The following is a 13,919-nucleotide window of genomic DNA, read 5'->3' on the forward strand; positions in this document are numbered from 1 at the left end:
GGGCCTTCCTGGTGGGCGGGACCCAACGTGGCTACGGGGAGGAGCGGGCGGACTTCCGGGACGCTGTTCCAAGGGCGGGGTCGGGAGGCTGTGGGCGGAGTCAGGAGGGTGCTGGGGGAGAAGCGCTGTGGAGGGAAAGAGCGGCGCTGGGGGGGCGGAGTCGGAAGGGGGCGGAGTCGGGGTGTTGGGGGCGGAGCGCTGCTGAGGGAAAGAGCAGTGCTGGGGGCGGAGTCGGAAGGGGGCGGAGTCGGAGTGTTGGGCGGAGCGCTGCTGAGGGAAAGAGCGGCGCTGGGAGCCGAGTCGGAAGGGGGCGGAGTCGGGTGCTAAGCGCCGCTAGGGGCAAAAGCGGGCGCTGGGGGCGGTGTAGGGTGCTGGGGGCGGAGCGCTTCTGAGGGAAAGAGCGGCGCTGGGGGCGGAGTCGGAGTGTTGGGGGCGGAGCGCTTCTGAGGGAAAGAGCGGCGCTGGGGGCGGAGTCGGGAGGGGGCGGAGTCGTGTCGGGGTGGGAGCGCTGCGGAAGGAAAGAGCGGCGCTGGGGACAGAGTCGGAAGGGGGGCGGAGTCGGGGAGCTGGGAGTAGAGCGCGGCTGAGGGGAAAGAGCGGCGCTGGGGGCGGAGTCGGAGTGTTGGGGGCGGAGTCGGGGTGCTGGGAGTGGAGCGCTGCTGAGGGAAAGAGCGGCGCTGGGGGCGGAGTCCGGAGGGGGCGGAGTCGTGGTGTTGGGGTGGGAGCGCTGCTGAAGGAAAGAGCGGCGCTGGGAGGACAGAGTCGGAAGGGGGGCGGAGTCGGGGAGCTGGGAGTAGAGCGCGGCTGAGGGGAAAGAGTGGCGCTGGGGGCGGAGTCTTGTCGTGGCGGGGCCATGGGAAGGTGGGGCGCAGCCATTGGGCCGAGGCGCGTCCGGAGGCGTGGCCGGGGGCGGTCCTGAGGGGCGGGCTCGCCGAGCGCCGAGCGGAGGGCGGCCGCGAGCCCAGCCGAGGGCCGGGCGAGGCGAGTCCTCCGGGGCGTCAGCGAAGCCGCGGGACTTCGGGGCGGGGCGGAGGCCGGCGGCGTCGGCGCCACCGGTTCAGGTGTTGCGGCGGCTCCACGTCGACCCTAGCGGCCCGCGGGGCTGGAGCGCGCGGAGCCCGGGGCGCGCCCGGCGTGAGAGCCGGGACGGGCCGCGGCGTCCGAGCCGGGCGGCCATGGCGGGCCCGGGCCCGGGGGACCCCGACGAGCAGTACGACTTCCTGTTCAAGCTGGTCCTGGTGGGCGACGCGAGCGTGGGCAAGACGTGCGTGGTGCAGCGCTTCAAGACGGGCGCCTTCGCCGAGCGCCAGGGCAGCACCATCGGCGTGGACTTCACCATGAAGACGCTCGAGATCCAGGGCAAGAGGGTCAAGGTGGGCGCCCGCCCGGGGGTCCCGGGGGGGGGTACGGCGGAGGAGGAACCCGGCTCCCGAGCGACTTTGGCGGGTGGCAGGCGACAGCCGCGCGACACCCCGCTCTGCAGCTGGCACCGATCGGGCCACCCCACAGGGGCGTGGGGACAGACCCTCCCCCCGTGTCCACCGCCCGGGGACCTCCCCCTCCCCCATCTGCTGGGCGGCCCGGTCCCGATCGGCGACACCCCCGCGGGTCCCCCTGTGCACGGGGAGCGACCAGGAAGTCGTGGCTCCGGGGACCCGGAGGCCAAAAGTTGTCGTTGTTATTGTTTTTTGGGTTTTTTTTGGGGGGGGGGGTCCTGGCCACGCCCCCTCCGCAGCCTCTTTGTGGACCCGGAGGTGGCGGTGGAACTTTCCTGGATGGGACGGGCGGGCGGGGACAGCGCCGGGTCCCCTCCCCCCACCCCCACCCCCACCCCCCGCGGGAGGGCGACAGAAACCGAGAAGTGCACACAGATACCGGAAGGTGGGGGAGAGGACCCGGGCTCTGGCAGTGGCCCCAAGACCAACGGGCAGGATGTGGCTGCCCCAGTGTCCTGGCCAGCGTGGGGGGGGGGACTGATAAAGGATCGTGAGGGGGGAGATCCCAGTGTCCTCGCCTCCGTGTCCGCGTCCCCAATGGAGATCAGGACGGGGCAGGACGGTATCCTGCACAGAAAGGGCGCTCCAACTGTCCCCTGCCTGGTCTGAACGTCTCAAGTTCTTGGGATCTTGAGGACAACTCCCAGCCTCGGGGCAGGGGCTGTGTCCCCTCCTTCCTTTCTTTTCTAGATCCCTGGGATGGAACCCAGGGGGGTCCTCAAGCCCTGAGCCCCGTCCCCAGCCCTATTTTCGATTTTATTGAGAGACAAGGTCTCGCTGAGTGGCTCAGGGCCTTGCTAAATGGCTGAGGCTGGCCTCCACCTTGCCATCCTCCTGCCTCAGCCTCCCGAGTCTCAAGGATGACAGGCGGGAGCCACCGCGCCGGGCTGTGTCTTCAAGAAGTGGATGAGAGTCCCCAGAGCCCTGTTTCTCGGTGACTCTGCCCCTCTGGGTGCTCGAGGCCTGCTCCTTGTTGTCCTTGGCCAGGATACTAACGCACCACGTCTTTGTTTCTGTTAAAATTGGGATAATTTCTGGGTGTTGCCTTGGAGAAAAAGTTAAGCCAACCGGGTCTGAGTGACCTCAGCTCCTCTTGGAGTCTGGAGAGGGCAAGGTGCGAAGGGCTGCCTGGGGGTGGAGTGTGCCCCTGGGGCTGAGTTTGCACCCGGTGATGATGGCAGCAGCCAGACTGAGTCACCAGGAACATCCAATCAACAAAGAGCAGCTAGTGCTTGAGGTTGACTTGTGTGTTTTGTTTTATTTGGTCCCAGAGATTGACCCTAGGGGTGCTTCACCCCTGAGCCCCATCCCCAGCCCTTTTTCTATTTTATTTAGAGACAGGGTCTCGCTGAGTTGCTTTACAGCCTTGCTAAATGGCTGAGGCTGGCTTCCACCTTGCGATCCTCCTGCCTCAGCCTCCCAAGCAGTTATAGGTATATTCTGCTCTTGGAAGCAGTATTATTATTATTATTATTATTATTATTTTGCATTTCCATTGTTGTTATTGTTGCTTTTTTCCCCCTTGGAACCCTTCTGCATGCTAAGCACTCTGCCACTCAGCTAAGTCCCCAACTATCTCCCAAAGGACAAGCTTGCCTTTGGGCACTGAGCTAGGGACTGATCGTGGGACTTCAAAACATTTTGATCTTCCCCCCAGGGCAGGGCTGCTTCTCAGAGTCTGGTTGTTTGGACTGGGAAAGCCTTTGGCAGTGACTTACCTTTTTGTGTGTGTGTGTGTGTGTGTGTGTGTGTGTGTGGTTAGAGAAATCTGAAGCCCAGCCCAGCCCCCTAAGCCATTGAATTTAAGGGAACCTTGTCCTTAAGGTCCAGGAGACCTGGGGTCTGCTGACTCAGCAGGAGGAAGTCATTTTTCTTCTCCCCAGTGTGTTTCCTAATCCAGAAAGGACTTCTGAGGTGTCCTGTAGCAATGAGATTTTATTTTTTAAATTTTTGGTCCTGGGGATTGAATCCAGGGGTGTATATAACCACTGAGCCACATCACCAGCAACCCCCTCCTTTTTTTTTTTTTTTTTTTTTGTGTGTGTTTTATTTAGAGACAGAGTCTCGCTGACTTGCTAAGGTCCTCAAAAAGTTGCTGAGGCTGGCCTCCAACTTGCCATCCTCCTGCCTCAGCCTCCTGAGTCACTGGGATTACAGTGCCCACTGCGCATGGCTGTGATTTTTTTTTTTTTGTAATTCCATTTATTAAGATTTAAGGGCTGGGGATGTAGGTCAGTTGGAAGAGTGCTTGCCTCACATGCACAAGGCCCTGAGTTCAATCCCCCCAGCACCACAAAAAATAAAAATAAAAGAAAAATATGTAATATACAGGGGCTGGGGTTGTGGCTCAGTGGCAGAGCGCTTGCCTTGCGCATGTGAGGCCCTGGGTTCGATCCTCAGCACCACATGACAATGAAATAAATAAAATAAAGGTATTGTGTCCGTCTACAACCAAAAAAAAAAAAATTTAAAGGCTATTTGGGTTTAAGAAAAAATCATTTAATTTACACACAGTAAACCAGGGATGGAACCCAGGGGCACTTACTGACTGAGCCCCATCCCCAGCCCTTTTTTATATTTTATTTAGAGACAGGGTCTCACTGAGTTGCTTAGGGCCTCTCGAGTTTCTGAGGCTGGCCTCCAACTTGGGATCCTCCTGTCTCAGCCTCCTTTACACACAGTACACCAGGGATGGAACCCAGGGGCACTTACTGACTGAGCCCCATCCCCAGCCCTTTTTTCTATTTTATTTAGAGACAGGGTCTCACTGAGTTGCTCAGGGCCTCGCGAGTTTCTGAGGCTGGCCTCCAACTTGGGATCCTCCTGCCTCAGCCTCCCAAACTGCTGGGATGACAGGCGTGGGCCACCGCATTCTGCTGAGTTTGAGGACTCTGACGTCTGCTGGTGTTCCAGCTCTTTGAGGCTTGAAAGTCAAAGGTAAAAGCCAACAGGGCCAAGGTTCAAAGGGCTTATTTTTGCAGTCCTGGGGATTGGACACAGAGGTGATCTACTGCCTAGCTACACTTGTAGCTGCCCCCATTTTTTTTTCTGATTTTTTTGGGGGCAGGGGAGGAGATGCTGAGAATTTATTTAAGTACCAGGAATTGAACCCAGGGGTGCTCAACCACTGAGCCCCATCCCCAGCCCTTTTCATATGTTATTTAGTGACAGGATCTCACCCAGTTGCTTAGTGCCTTGCTAAATTGCTGAGGCTGCCCTCAAACCCTTAATCCCCTCCAACTCTTAATCCTCCTGCCTCAGCCTCCTGAACTGGACTGTGCACCCTGAGTTGCTTTCCGTCCTTACTAAGTTGTTGAGGCTGGCCTCCAACTTGTGATCCTCCTGCCTCAGCCTCCCAAGCGGTTAGAGGTATATTCTGCTCCTGGAGGGCATTATTATTATTATTCCTTCAAGTCACAGGGCTGCAGGTGGCCAGAGACAGACATGCCATTCCGTCCTTGACTGTTTATCTGTTCATATTTATTAGAGAGCCGCTGAGATAAGGAGTGATTGGCCAACCCATGGTCTCCTACAAGTCAAAAAGGCCAAACCAGGATTTGAACTCAGGGTGGGCCTGGTTCCTAAGCCCCGGGTTCATTTTTTGTGGGGTTCATTTTTTGTGCTTGATGACTCTTCTGATTCCCCAGAGGGTTTTTTGTTTGTTGTTTGCTTGAGTATTGGAGGCTGGACCTATGGGTGCTCTTTTGTGCCCAACCTTGCCACTTCTTTTTGTGGTGCTGGACATTGAACCCAAGGTCTTGTGCCTGCGAGCCAACTGAGCTACATCCCCATCCACATGCCCAGCCCTTTAAAAAAATGTTCTTTTTGATTTTTGAAACAGGCTCTCACTGAGCTGCTGAGGCTGGCCTCCAATTTGCGATCCTCCTGCCTCAGCCTCCCAGATCGGCTGGGATTACAAGTGTGCCACCCCCCACCCATTTTAAGTTCAATTAATGTAGTAAAAATGCAGTTGTGGCCATTGCACTTACTGAAAGAAGTAAACTTGGGGCTTTTTTTTTTCTTTTTTGAAATCAAGTTTTTCATAGTAAGGATTGACTTAAAGAATCAGGATTTTGATCAATTAGCTAGAATATTTAGATTGCCCACAGGCAGCTCACATGGGCTGCCCACTAGATTCTGTGTCATTCCTTGTACCCTCATGGATGCCTTTGGCTCTTGCTCCCAGGACTTAAAAAGTGAGTCAGAGAACTCGGCGCTCGCCTGAAGTTACGGTAGTTCTGGAGGCTGAGGCAGGAGGATAGCAAATTGGAGGCCAGGTTCAGCAATTTAGGGAGACCCTAAACAATTTGGTGAGACCCTGGGATGGGGCTTATAGATCAAGTGCCCCCCTGGGTTTAATCCCCAGTACCCCCCCAAAAAAAGAAAGCTAGGTGTGGGGCTGAGTGTCTGGTATCCCAGTCACCTGGGAGGCTGAGGCCGGAGGATCGCAAGGTTGAGGCCAGCCTCGGCAATTTCACGAGAACCTGTCTCAAAATAAATAAAAAGGGGCTGGGGATGTGTCTCTATGGTTCAAATAAAATGATAAACAGGAAAGATGTCCCTTTTACCTTTGTCTTCTAAACAGTGTCCTCTAAAAAGAAGAATTTCTAGTTCATTCCAAAAATGCTATTGCAAATAAAACCCCAAAGTGCATCATGCACACTAATATAAGGGCTTGTTTTCCGCTTGCTGTTGTTACCCGGTCCTCCCTGGTGACACAGAGGACAGGTCTGGGTTTGCCCTTCCCTTCCCACCTGCACACCCCCCCCCTCCCCAGGAAATCTCAGCTCGTTCTAAATCCTTACAAGGTCTTGGTGGCTCTTGAGTCCCTGTTATCTGGGGCGACACAGAGGCCTGTTATGTAAACTGGGTTTTGCAGATCACTAGACTCGGCCTCCCGAGCCGAGCTGAGGCTGGCCTTGTTCAAGTGTCTCCCCTTGATTCAATTCTCCACTGGGGACAGGCCACTTCTCTTCTCCCGCCGAGGTAGACTCTGTGCCCTTGGACCTGGGCCTTGGTTTTCAGTCTCAAGTGGCCCTCGTCCCCACCTGTTATTTTGGATTTTCTGGCTTTCAGAAGAAAGGGCAGTTAGCTGGGTGTGGGGCATGTGGGGGCGCACGCACAGGCCTGTCATCCCAAATCTCAGCTCTGGAGGCTGAGGCAGGAGGATCGCAAGGTGGAGGCCAGCCTCGACCACTTAGCGAGGCCCTGAGCAACTCAGTGAGACCCTGTCTCTCAATAAAATAGAAAAAGGGCTGGGGACGGGGCTCAGGGGTTAGGCACCCCTGGGTTCAATCTCTGGGACCAAAAAAAAAATTAATTAATATTAATTTTAAGAAAATTTTATTGCTATGATCCACAGACCGTGAATCACTCCACCCAGGGTACAGTTCCGTGATTTGTCCTTGTTTGTTACTATGGTCACAGAATTGTCCAAACGTCACCACAGCCCATTTTAGGATATTTCCATCATTCCAAAAGAACTCGCCTGTCACTCCCAGATGCCACTCCTCCAGCCCCCTGGCAACCACTATCTATTTTCTGTCACTATAGATTTGCTCGCTCTGGACTTCACAACAGGGTGGTATTTATTTTATTTTATTTTTCTAATTTTTATTTTATTTATTTGTATATTTTTTTGGTCCCAGGGATTGAACCCAGGGCTGCTTCACCCCTGAGCCCCGTCCCCAGCCCCTTTTTCTATTTTATTGAGAGACAGGGTCTCGCTGAGTTGCTCAGGGCCTTCCTAAGTGGCTGAGGCTGGCCTCCACCTTGCGATCCTCCTGCCTCAGCCTCCCAAGTCACTGGGATGACAGGGGTGCAGCACCGCGCTCAGTTTCATTTCTTTTTATTTTCAAAGATTCCTCTTTGCTTTTCTGAATTTGTTTTTTTGAGCATAAAGATCTGTAGCCTTGGGGCTAGGGAGACCCTAGATTCCATCCTAGTGAGGTGGGGGGGGGTGGTAGGGAAGGTTTTTGAACTGATCTTTTGTTCCTCTCCAGAGCCTCAAGCAAGTTGAGATGGAATGAAAAGGGAAGAGAACTCGGGAACCAGGGGTGCTGCCCTGGAGTCCCAGTGGCTGGGGAGGCTGAGGCAGGAGGATGGCAATTTGGAGGCCAGCCTCAGCAACTCAGCCAGACCCTGTCTCTAAATAAAATATGACAAGGGCTGGGAGGTGGCTCAGGGGTTAAGCAGCCCTGGATTCAATCCCCAGCACCAAAAAAAAAGGGTAAATCTGAGGCAGACCCTGTTCTTTGAGGCTCACCTCTGGATGGGGGACAGATGTGTAAACAGGCTCCGATCATGTGATACTGTTAGTGCCGTTGCCATGGTGACTGGGATTTCCAAGCCAAGCATCAGACCACGTGCCTGACAAGTTCACTTAGGTTTATTGTGGTGACGGCAGGACCCAGTGTTGACAATGTGGCCAGGCCCTGGGTTGCCAGGATTGTAGTGGAGATGTGCTAGGGGACCCGGCCGTCAGCGCTGCCCAGAGCCACAGGAATGTGTGGGCTTGGTGAGGCCCTGAGGGTGGGTGAGTTGCTGCGCAGAGGAGGCCGGGGCTTTGGGGGGAGAGGAAGCTGTAGTCACTGCAGCTCAGGAGGCTGAGGCAGGAGGATCGCAAGGTGGAGGCCAGCCTCAGCCATTTAGTGAGGACCTGAGCAACTCAGCGAGACCCTGTCTCTCAATAAAATGTAAAAAGGGCTGGGGACGGGGCTCAGGGGTTAGCTCCCCTGGGTTCAATCCCCAGGACCAAGGAAAAAAAAAACTGGGAGGAGCTTGCCACCCCTTATTGTTCCCTTGGTACCCTCCTGTCCCAGTGGACAGGAACTGGGCTGAGTTCCCTTGGAGGGCTCCTGATCCCCAAGTGTTTCCCCCTGGTGTCCAGAGGCCTGTCCGCGTGGTGTCCCGTTGACAACAGGAAGAGGCCCTGGTGGAAGCTCCTTGGTAGGTGGCCAGTGTTATCTTCCTGTGAAGGAAGACGAGAGTGCTGGAAGCCGGCAGCCTTTGTGAGCAACTGAGGCAGGATCTGTGGGCCACGTACTGAGGTCCTTTGCCATATCATGACTGGCTGCCCATGTGCTCGTGTCATCGGCAAGTCCCTAGAGACCTGGTGTCTTATCATTGTCTTGTCCCTTACCTGTGCCTGAGCTCAGGAGAACAGACGCGGAGCTGCCCAGAGGAGGGGCCCAGCACCCACCCCTGGGTTGTTCTCTCCACATCCCAAGACGCCATGAAAAATAGCTCAGGAACTTGAATTTGGGTCATTGTGACCGTTTCAGTGTTTGTCTTGAGAACTCACTTGTCCCAGGTCCCTTTTCTGATTTAAAGACGCAGAGAACTTTCCACTCCCTGCCTCAGAACTCAGGAGAGAGACTTCTGATAAATTCCTCTCTGTTTCCTTCTAGAGGGACAGAGGGGGGCTCTGGGCTTTTTGGGGGGGGTCCTGGGTATTGAACTTAGGGCCCTGAGCCCTGTCCCCAGCCCCTTTTTCTATTTTATTTAGAGACAGGGTCTCGCTAAGTGGCTGAGGCTGGCCTCCACCTTGCGATCCTCCTGCCTCAGCCTCCAGAGTTGCAGGGATTCCACGTGCGTGCGCCACCGGAGCACCTCAAATCGATTTTTTTTTGGACATTATACATTAAAAACACTGGCCTCAAAAATTATAGTGGATCCAGAAAGATTGTAGAATGGATGCATTTATCAGGCCCCTTTTGTATGCGAGCTCCAGCCAGTTGATTGTGTTAGCTGTGACCCTATTGGTCCCTTTATTGACAGATGAAAAAACTGAATTAGGTTGTGGCCCAGACACACAAAGCTTGTGACAGAATGGGGTCACCATCTCGGGCCTGTTGGGGTCCAGACCAGCCACTGCCCATTTTGCTCTCATTTGCAGGGAGTGGTGAGGGTGAGACACCCCAGGTCCTGGTTTCTCCAAATATCTCCTCTGTCCCTGCCCACGTCCCAGCCACAGGGTGACCTAGATTCCCCGGTCTGTCGTTATTTGTTTGTTTATTTGTTTTGCATTTTTATTTTTACCTTATTTTTAGTTTTCTTTTCAAATTAACTTCTATGTATATGTATTTTTCAAACTGTGCTTGTTGATTTTCTGCTCATGTTTGTATATTGTGTAATGAGGAGATCCAGGTCATGGGCATAGGGACCATGTCACACACATGTGTCATTTCTTTGTGTTGGAAACATCCAAAGTCCTCTCTGGGAGTTGCTTTGAAATATTCAATTGAAGCCAGGGGTCGCGGCCCACAGCCTGTAATCTTAGAGGCTCTGGAGGCTGAGGCAGGAGGATCGCAAGGTGGAGGCCAGCCTCAGACACTTATAGCAAGGCCCTGAGCCACTCGGCGAGACCCTGTCTCTCAATAAAAAATAAAAAGGGCTGGGGACGGGGTTCAGGGGTTAGGTGTCTCTGCATTCGATTCTGGATTCCAAAAACTAAAAAGAGAGGAAACCCCCCAGTAGCTCAGAATATATAGGCCAAAGTCCTTCCTTGAGGGTCTCCAAGATCCATTTTTCTGCATATTTCTGTGTCACTCTGTTGCTGTCCTTCTCTTTATTCTGCTCCAAAAGTACCAGTCATGGTCTCTGCCTCAGGGGACATCTTAGCTCATTTTCCGTTGCTATAACAAAGTGCCCGAGGCCAGTTACCTTATAGAGCAAAAAGGTTCATGTGACTCAAAGTCTTCAGTATTGTGAAGCGTGACAGCAGCATCTGCTCAGCTTGACGCCCCCTTGGCCACCTCATGTCATGCCAGATGGCATCCCGGGAAGGTGGGGTGGGGGGAAGGCTTGTGAAGGGGAGAGATCACACAATGAGACAGGAGGCCCAGGCTGACAAGTGCCCGGCTCCCTCTGATAACAGGAGCTACCTGGGTTCCTGTCTAGGGGACACCCCTGTCACTCTCCTCCAAGGGCTCCATCACCTCGACCCCACCCCACTAAGGACCCGACGCACCTCATGAACCCTCCACATGCTCCAAATGACCACAGGGCCTTGGGACTTCCTCCCTTCCAGAATGTTCTCTGGGCTCCCTCTCTTTCCAGTGAGTATGTCAGGGGGGGCCATCCTGAGGTTCACTCCTCCCAGAATGCACAGCTCCTGTCTCTGCTTGGTTTTTCCTATCCCTCTCCAGTGGACTTGTATTATTGTTGTTGTTGTGGAGGCTGGCCTCCAACTTGCAATCCTCCTGCCTCAGCCTCCCAAGTCACTGGGCTCATGGGCATGCGCCACCGCACTTGGCTGTTTTAATTGTTTTGCAGTCAGGATCATCTTCTGTTCAGAGTGGACATCTTACTGGATGACCCCGTCGGGGAGTTGGTCCTGGTGCACATGTCACCTCTACTTGAAAAAAAGAGGTGCCCTTGTGCAGGGTTGGATGTTTTGTTCTAGAAGTGTCAAGACTGAGTCAAGAGTGTTGCTTAGACACTTGTCATTCTGCTATTCCCCCCCCCCCATTGTGTATGAGCACCCACATATCAGAGAGGACACTCAGCCTTTGGTTTTGGGGGACTGGCTTATTTCACTCAGCTTGATCATCTCCAGCTCCATCCATTTATCCAATTACCAGCCAATGCCGCCATTTCATTCTTCTTGATGGCTGCGTAATATTCCACTGTGTATATGGACCCTAGTTTCTTTATCCGTTCATCTGTTGAAGGGCACCTGTCAATTTTTCGGAAATGGGTGTTAAAATCTTCAACTACATTTTTGGACTTATTTTTCCCTTTATTTGCATACTTTTTTTTTTTACTTTGAGAAATTTAAAACTCTCATTAGACTGTATGAGATGCGCACAGTTTGGTACCATTGTGTCTCTGACAGATGCCCCTTTGTCATTATCTTTAGTTTGGTTGTGAGATCGGTCTTGCTGTGCTGCCCAAGCCAGTCTCTAACTCCTGGGCTGAAGAGATCCTCCTGACTCAGCCTCCCCAATATTAAATGTCATTTATTTCTTGTAGCTCTTTATTTGGAATGGCTCCTTGACCTGAAATTACACTCTATCATTTACATACTTTGTCATGAATATTTTATATGTATGTATAATTCATGTCCTTTCTTCCTATTTGTATCCTTACAGTATATCTCGGTGGATGGCATATATTTGGGTCTTATTATTATTTATTTTGGTCTAGTCTCTTTTAATCTGATATCTGGCTTTTAACTCAATCATTTAGTGAATTTATGTTTCCTTATTTGTTTATTTATGGATCCTGAGGATTGAACTCCTGAGCCCCGTCCCCAGCCCTTTTGATGTTCTATTTAGAGACAGGGTCTCACTAAGTTGCTGAGGCCGGCCTCCAACTTGCAGTCCTCCTGCCTCAGCCTCCCGATCCTCTGGGATGACAGCAAGCGCTGCTCTCTGGGTCTCAGGTGGCTTGTCCCCGCGGATCTGCTGGGGGCTGGTTCTGTGGGTCCCTCTCCCTGTCCCTGTCCTCAGTGATCCCCCCCATTCACGCACCCTTGTCCCCACAGCTGCAGATCTGGGACACGGCCGGCCAGGAGCGCTTCCGCACCATCACCCAGAGCTACTACCGCAGCGCCAACGGCGCCATCCTGGCCTACGACATCACCAAGCGGAGCTCCTTCCTGTCGGTCCCTCACTGGATCGAGGACGTGCGCAAGTACGCAGGCGCCAACATCGTGCAGCTGCTGATCGGTGAGCTGGGGGGGCCACAGACTGCCTTTGCCCCGCCCCCTTCTCTAGTTCCCGGATTGAACCCAGGAGCCTTTACCCCCGAACCACCCCTCCTTCCTTGTGTTTTTAATTTTGAGACAGGGTCTTGCTCAGTGGCTTGGGGGCTGAATCCCAGCAGCTCGGGAGGCTGAGGCAGGAGGATCACAAGGTGGAGGCCAGCCTCAGCAACTTAGGCCCTGAGCCACTCAGCGAGACCCTGTCTCTAAATAAAATGTGAAAAGGGCTGGGGACGGGGCTCAGGGGTTAAGTGCCCCTGGGACGAGAGAGAGAGAGAGAGAGAGAGAGAGAGAGAGAGAGAGAGGTTTACTTTGGCTCCTAGTTGTAGAGGCCCAAGGCCAACAGGCTGTTTGTGCAGATGGCCTTGTTGCTGGCAGAGCCCGGTCACAGTCACGCGCGGCAGGCGACGTGCCTTATCTCTCTGGTTTTAGAAATCAGGATTCCATCTTGGGACTCCTCCCTGATGGCCTTATCTCCTCGCTGTGGCCACCCCCTGTGAACATGGCAATTGGATTGTTTCTACCCTGTGAGAACCTCACGGGTCATAAACCGCATCCTGAGTTGGTGTGAGACCAGACCATGTTAAGTCATAGGACCCGTCAGGCCCAGTGTCCACGCCTGTAGTCCCAGTGAGTCAGGAGGCTGAGGCGAGAGGTTTGCAAGTTGGAGGCCAGCCTCTACATTTTACCAAGACCCTGTCCTAAAACGACTGAACGAGGGCCAGGGGTGAGCTCAGCTACAGAATTTCCCTGAATTCCATCCCCTGCACCATCCATCACCCATCAATCAACTTAAATCAGGTGTCCAGGTACAGTGGCCTCTGTTCCCTCAGGAGGCCGAGGCAGGAGGATCACTTGAGGCCACCTGGTGAGGCCCTGTCTTTCAAACAAGGTTAACAGCCTCTGAGGGTTAACGAGGCCCTAAGCGACTTAGCAAGACCCCATCTCACAATAGAAATAAATACATGAGTAGATACTTGGAAAGGGCCATGTCCTAGCTTGGTGGCCCAGTGCCACCAAAAGAAAGGTTAGAATCAAAAAGGCCGTTTTAATAAAGATTGTTGACTGACTGACTGACGGACTCCGCAGGCCAGCTCAGGGGGAAGGGTCTACTGGGGCTTCCTGGATTCAGAGGCTGCGTCTGTGGTCCCAGACCCCATGGCTCTGGGCCCAGGGGAGGTGGGGGACAGGGACAGGCCTGCCCAGCTCGTAGCAGATTGGGAAGAGGGGAGGGGACAGGGCCAGGGCAGGGTGGCCCTCAGGGCTGCCCATTCCTGGGGACCAGGTGGCCTTGGGCCCACTCACCGCCCCGCGTCCACCCCCAGGGAACAAGGCGGACCTGGCCGAGCTCCGGGAGGTGCCGCTGGCCGAGGCCCAGAGCCTGGCCCGGCACTACGACATCCTGTGCGCCATCGAGACCTCGGCCAAGGACTCGCGCAACGTGGAGGAGGCCTTCCTCAGGGTGGCCTCGGAGCTCATCATGCGGCACGGCGGCCCCCTGTTCAGCGAGAAGAGCGGCGACCACATCCAACTGGACAGCAAGGACGTGGCCGAGGGCTGGGGCTGTGGCTGCTGACCGGCCTCTGTCCCCCTCCGCCCCCCTGGCACCTTCCAGAGCTGGGGGAGCCGCGGGGGCCACCCTGTGACCCGCCACCCTGTGATAGGGCAGGTGGGAGCCCGTCCTTCACATGCCAAGACTGGCCTGAGCCCCGCAG

At 54.5% G+C, this 13,919-nt stretch overlaps 1 protein-coding gene across 1 annotated transcript; it reads left to right on the top strand.

Annotated features, from left to right (window-relative positions):
* Positions 1–927: 927 nt before the first annotated feature.
* Positions 928–13,919, top strand: Rab43 (RAB43, member RAS oncogene family). The gene is made up of 3 exons (XM_078033914.1): positions 928–1,373; positions 11,986–12,169; positions 13,530–13,919. Exons 1-3 carry the CDS (start codon positions 1,176–1,178, stop codon positions 13,778–13,780), a joined length of 633 nt encoding a protein of 210 aa, XP_077890040.1. The 5' UTR covers positions 928–1,175; the 3' UTR covers positions 13,781–13,919.

Source organism: Ictidomys tridecemlineatus, chromosome 16 (assembly GCF_052094955.1).
Source record: "Ictidomys tridecemlineatus isolate mIctTri1 chromosome 16, mIctTri1.hap1, whole genome shotgun sequence".
Classification (NCBI taxonomy): Eukaryota; Metazoa; Chordata; class Mammalia; order Rodentia; family Sciuridae; genus Ictidomys; species Ictidomys tridecemlineatus.